Below are 5,955 nucleotides of genomic sequence, written 5' to 3'. Positions count from 1 at the left end.
GGTCGCGACAAGTTGCCTGTTCTTAGAAGTCGCGGCGGTGGCTTCGCGGCCGCCCCCTCGGGTGTCCCGGGCGCAGCGCGTGGAGGTGGAGTCAGACCTCAGGGCTAGTGGTTGTCAGAACGGTTTTGGAAGTCCGTCCGTAGTGAACTTCTGAACATTTGCAGCCGCGGAGCTGGGCCGTGGAGTGCGCTGGGCCGCCGCCTCCCTCCCCACCCCGCTGGCGGGGGCGGCCGGGTGGCACCGCGCGGGACTGTGGGGGTGTCCCCGCACGCCTCCGTGTGCCGTTCCGCCCGCGACTGTGGCTTTGTGTGTGTCTCTGAGTGAGTGTCTTTGTGAGCCAGCGAGTGTGCGTGGTTCCCTGTGCGAGAGTAGGTGCTCGAAGTGCGTGTCTCTGTGCTGGAGTGTGTGCGGTGTGGCTTCACGGTGGCAGGGAGGGGTAGGCTCTGTCAGCTGTCCCGCTTACCACTCACCGCATTTTACACACTAATAAAAAAAAAAAAAAAAAAAAAAAAAAAAAAAAAAAAAAGAAAGCAAAGAAAAAGAGGCACAGGTCTGGTTCTTTATTTCCCCCTGCAGGCTTTCGCCTTTCAGGTCGAAATAACCCGAACTCCTAGATTTCAACCTTCCCCCCCCTCCCCCCTCCGCCATGAACTCTACCTACTGTTGTGTGAACAGATAATTTTTTTTTTTTAACTGGGAAGCGTTATTTCGCTTTTGCACCACCCCCCTTCTCTAATTGCCATGTAGCAGGCGTGAGGTTAAAGGATAAGCTAGCCCAGCAAGGATGATGTGCTACAGTATTTATTTATTTTGGAAGGAAGGGTGTAATTAACCCTAAATAACAGCCCTGGTAGCCTGCAGAGGGGAGCCTCCTGGCCCTATCAAAGGCCGGCAGAACAGGGAGGGACTGAGGCTGACATGAAGTCACAGATACCGAAACTATGTGCCTGATAATGATATAATTAGGGGATCAGAGATTTCTGACTGCTGCGGACTTCAAAAGCTTTAAAAGAAGCCAGCAGTCTCTCCTGTAGCCATCTTGACTAAAGCAGACATTTTTGTGTAATCACTACATACAGTAACAAGAAAGGGGGGGAACAGAAGAGCATTGTTCACTGTTTCCAAATACCAGTCCCCTTTCTGGGCCTTTCGCATGCCACAGGAAGAAACTTTATGAAACGACAGAAATATAGTTTTAATACAGTAATACAAAAGTCCATTCAACTTGTTCAAATGTGGCTCCAATTAAAAAAAAAAAGTTGTTAGAACTTTCGTAGTTACCTGTCAAAATTTTATTAGACTGTTTTAGGTCATTGAAAATATAGCATTTTAAATAGGCTCTCATAAACATTTTACCTGTTTTTTTTCTTTTTCTGTGTTAGGAGGGAGGTGAATAGGATCAGAATTGACTTTCAATCAGTTTATTTCTACTTTGAATCTACACATGCAATTTGTTGGACTAGGGGATCTATAGTCCTCCCCACAGAAGACTGGTGACCTTTATGCAAAACATCAGGCTTGGAAAGAGGAGACAGTAACCGAGCAAAGCAGGGTTCCAGCCTCGAGGTCTTCCCAGAGAAGGGACTCCAGGCGCAGACCCAGGACAGGGAGCACAGATTGAATATATATCCTAGGAGGAAGACCTCCAGCTTCGGATGGCTAAAATCTCCTGTTGCTGAAGATCTGTGTTTAGCTGGCAGGGTTTTTTTGTTTTTTTTTTTTTGTTTTTTGTTTTTTTTAAGAACCGAAGCATTAGCAGCCCCTGGTGAAAACTGAGCACACCATATACGGTGGCCTGGAATTTGGACAGATAATTAAATGAGACACCTTACTCAGGCATTCACATCCACGGAGAGGAGGAAGAAAGGAGAGTGTAGGAAGAGGTCTATAAAGCCCCAGTCCCTGGTCCCTGGTGTTTAATTTCAGAGCATAGGTTTCAGTAACTAGACAGAAGAACTTCAGACTGGGAAGCCGGGAAAGGCTTGGGTGCCTTAGTTCAGGTCTAGTGGCTTTAGTTGTGGCATATGACAGTGACCTGAGTCCACTGGGTCAGATTCGGTATTAGGGACAGCTCTGAGACCCAGATTATTGCAACTAGAAATTGATGCTGAAAGCCTCCGAGCACGCCTTGCAGCAAAATGTTAACAGTGACTTGCAACTCCCCAAATAAGTTTTATAAAGGAAACTTTTAATCACTTCCTGGAGAAAAATTTGAGGTTTCCTTAAGGATTTTTCATTCAACCAGGGGAGGATTTTCAGTTTCAACATTTTCCCTTTTCGATCCCATGTTGAATTACATGTAAAACTGGGGANCACCCCCCACCCCCAGTTTTATGACTTTCCATTTGGGCTGAAAGAAATTGACTTTGGCAAGCAAACCACTAATTGTAAACTGCCTAGTTCCTGTTTTACAATATACTGACTAAAAGCTCCTCTGCATGAAAAGATCTTTATAGGGAAAGTTTGCCTTTTCTAGAGAGGTTGCAAATAGCTGCCCAGTTTCATAGTTTTAAAACCTCCTGACCGGAGCAATTTCTAGATTGTTGTGTTTCTAGTTAATAACTTTATAAGGTGTTAGCTAAAGCTCTTAAATCTTGGCACAGCCCTTTAAGGTAGTAAACAATTCAGTAGTTCCGATCAAATATTTATACTGACAAAATCAAAAAGCCTAGCATTTTTATGTTGTATGGTCACGTAGGATTGAGATGAATAAACAGTGTAATTTACCTTATGGTAGGAGAAATTATCGTGATGATTGTTTTCCTTCAAGACCAAAAGTAGTATTTTGAATTACTTGCTAACTCAGTAGAAATCACACGTGAACTCTGAGTCTCTGCAATTGGGATTAATACATTTCTAAAATTACACTGAACTGAATTGAAACTTAAGCACCTAGGGCTTTTCCAGACTACGTGGACTGCCATTGTAGGCACTCGACTGAATATTCTAAAAGTGAGCGCCTTTGATCTTGAGATTTAGCAATTGCTCAGGGAGACGCATTATCTGCTCCCTGAAGGAGTTTGACGCAATCTCTCATTGTTTCAGGTGAAATCAGATGCTACTGTGATGCTGCCCACTGCGTGGCCACTGGCTATATGTGTAAATCTGAGCTGAGCGCCTGCTTCTCTAGACTTCTTGATCCTCAGAACACGAATTCCCCGCTCACCCACGGCTGCCTGGACTCTCTCGCAAGCACAGCGGACGTGTGCCAAGCCAAACAGGCACGAAACCACTCTGGCACCGCTATGCCCACACTGGGATGCTGTCATGAAGATATGTGCAATTACAGAGGGCTGCAAGATGTTCTCACTCCTCCCAAGGGGGAGGCCTCAGGTACGTAGAAGCCCTTTCTAACCAGAACGCTTGCCCTGATCTACAGGCTTGTGGCAGCCGCGACTTGGTATGTCTGCTATTGATTTTGTTGTGAATGTAATTAGAGACACGGGAGGGAGAGGCATCTTTGTTGAGTAGCTTTTATGTCTGCTTGAGCATTAGATGTCTGTCTATGTAATAGGCTTAGCCTGGGCTCTCTACATGTTCAAGACCTCAGAAGACCATTGCTCTTCAGTGACGACAGTCTCTAACCACCTGTTTTTTTGTAAGCCTCTTTGCAGCATTTTTGCAGCATTCATCTTCTGAACATTGTCGATGGTATTGTAAGCTGCTTTTTAATGGGGTGCCTCGTGCTAGGCAGATAGATGATCTTAAGTGTCCACGGGAGGGGTTAACACGGTCTGACCGTCCCTTGTGCTCCCTCAGGACAAGGAAACCGGTATCAGCACGATGGAAGCAGGAGCCTCATCACCAAAGTGCAGGAGCTGACTTCGTCCAAAGAGTTGTGGTTCCGGGCAGCGGTGATCGCCGTCCCCATCGCCGGCGGCCTGATTTTGGTGTTGCTTATCATGTTAGCCTTGCGGATGCTCCGAAGCGAGAACAAGAGACTGCAGGACCAGCGGCAGCAGATGCTCTCGCGCTTGCACTACAGCTTCCATGGACACCATTCCAAAAAGGGGCAGGTTGCAAAGCTGGACTTGGAATGCATGGTGCCTGTGAGTGGGCACGAGAACTGCTGCCTCACCTGTGACAAACTGAGGCAGGCAGACCTCAGCAACGAGAAGATCCTCTCGCTCGTTCACTGGGGCATGTACAGCGGGCACGGGAAGCTGGAGTTCGTATGACAGAGCCCCATCCGCACCCAAGTCCTCGGACGCTTTGAAGGCCTTGAGTTCTGCTGGACCAGGAGCACTTTATCCGAAGAAAAACAAACTCCCGTCGTCATCTGGGAGAGACCAAATGACCTCTGCGGCCAGAATCTTGGATATTTCTTCTGAAGGATTATTTGCACAGACTTGAATGCAGTCAAATGTATTATTTGCTCTAAAATTCTAAAAAGCAAAGAGAACTGTGCGCGCGCTGTTACCAGGGTTATTTGCATCTGCGCGAGCTGGAATCGAGGACCCAGTCACACTGACATGTGCTCTGTGTCAGCTCCGACGTCCTGATTTATTGTAAAGATTTAACAAATATATATATATATATATATTTTGTCTGAAATTTAGCTGTGTCTTGTCATAAATTAAAAACTATGTGGGAAGTGTAAGAAATGACATGTTCATTCTACAGAGATCTGTTGTTGAGCCTAGTAGGGTCTCCGCTATAGAATTGGGCTTGATTTGTTTCATTTTGTTTTGCTTTTTGTTTTGAAACAAGGCCAGGCCCTTGTTTATTCTTAACATGCGTCTTTGTAATTTTCTCACAGCGTGGAGAGTTTCCGAATGTGGACTGCCTGTCGTTCGGTGTCGCACCCCCATGGTTTGTTAGGATAATTCTGGTTTTGAGCGTTCATCTGAGAGACATCTTAAAATTTATTTATATCAGGTCGGATATGATGGATCAGTGTCTGGAGCTGCCTTAGCAAAGGTAGTATTTATAAGCTTAGTCAGGTTGCTCTGGAATGCTTTTTAAAATGTGTCTACCTCCAACCCCAAAAGGAAAACCAAACCAAACCCACTAAATGAAACTTCTCTAGTTCAAGTTAGTCACTGTCTACTTTTGCCATTGATTAATTTATCAGTTAACTTTGTCTCGTATCAAATGAATTATTCTGGACCCCAAATTAGCCTACTTGGCAAACCGTCCTTCAACACAGTGTCATACTAACATTTTTTTTTCCCTTCTCAGTGTTTGGAAAGGGTTTCAATAGTGAACGTTATTCGTATCAATTGAGATTTAAAGAACACACAGTGGCACTAGGGCCCCCTGCCCCTGACATTGACTTCAGCCACTGATAGACTGTTTCCATGCCTGCAAGACTTTCTCTCTGGCAACACTGCTCAGCCTGAATTTAAACCCCTGCCACAATTGTGTCTTTTTCCCCCAAATAGGTCTTTGTTATCCTACACATGAGAAGAATTTGCCAGGTAGAATTATTTTTTCCCTTGATCCTTTTGTATATTTGAAACTTCTGCTTAAAAGTTAACCTATAGTTTGCATATGTGAGTATGGGGTTGTCTTTGATGACTGTTAAGGGGTCCTGTGTGTGTGTGTGTGTGCATATTTGGGGGAATATTTTATGATCAGCATAATTTGGATCCCTTAAGACAGATGCAGTAGCCAAGTTCATGGAAGATTCTGAGTTGCAATGACTAGCATAAAAACAATAACCTACATCATTTCATGATTATAGACCACAGCCCCATACACAGTAGGCTATGGAATAAATACACATTTTAATAAATGACAGCATTCGTATTGTGCTTTTTGAGAATGGCAGTTCTTGCATGCATGACTGACAGTTATTAAAACGGGTTCAGTTTTAGGAGTGTCGCTTCTCGAGGGAGCCAGAGAATTGTGGGACCTAACCATCCACACCTGTCTTGGGAAGAGAATTCACCGAAATTGCCAGTTGATGGAATTTCCACCCTCAGCTGCACTTGCAGCTCCAGATCCAATTAC

At 45.0% G+C, this 5,955-nt stretch overlaps 1 protein-coding gene across 1 annotated transcript in view; it reads left to right on the top strand.

The window, feature by feature from the left end:
- Positions 1-5,745, top strand: part of BAMBI (BMP and activin membrane bound inhibitor) — a 5,970-nt gene extending 225 nt beyond the window's left edge. Inside the window, exons 2-3 of the mRNA XM_077771768.1 lie at positions 3,046-3,333; positions 3,760-5,745. Coding sequence (XP_077627894.1) covers positions 3,046-3,333; positions 3,760-4,178 — 707 coding nt within the window. The 3' untranslated portion in view covers positions 4,179-5,745. The remainder of the gene's footprint in view (positions 1-3,045; positions 3,334-3,759) is intronic.
- The last annotated feature ends 210 nt before the right edge of the window (positions 5,746-5,955 follow it).

This window comes from Crocuta crocuta, unplaced genomic scaffold (genome assembly GCF_008692635.1).
Source record: "Crocuta crocuta isolate KB4526 unplaced genomic scaffold, BGI_CrCroc_1.0 scaffold457, whole genome shotgun sequence".
Taxonomy (NCBI): Eukaryota; Metazoa; Chordata; class Mammalia; order Carnivora; family Hyaenidae; genus Crocuta; species Crocuta crocuta.
This window is presented reverse-complemented; position numbering and strand designations above follow the sequence as displayed.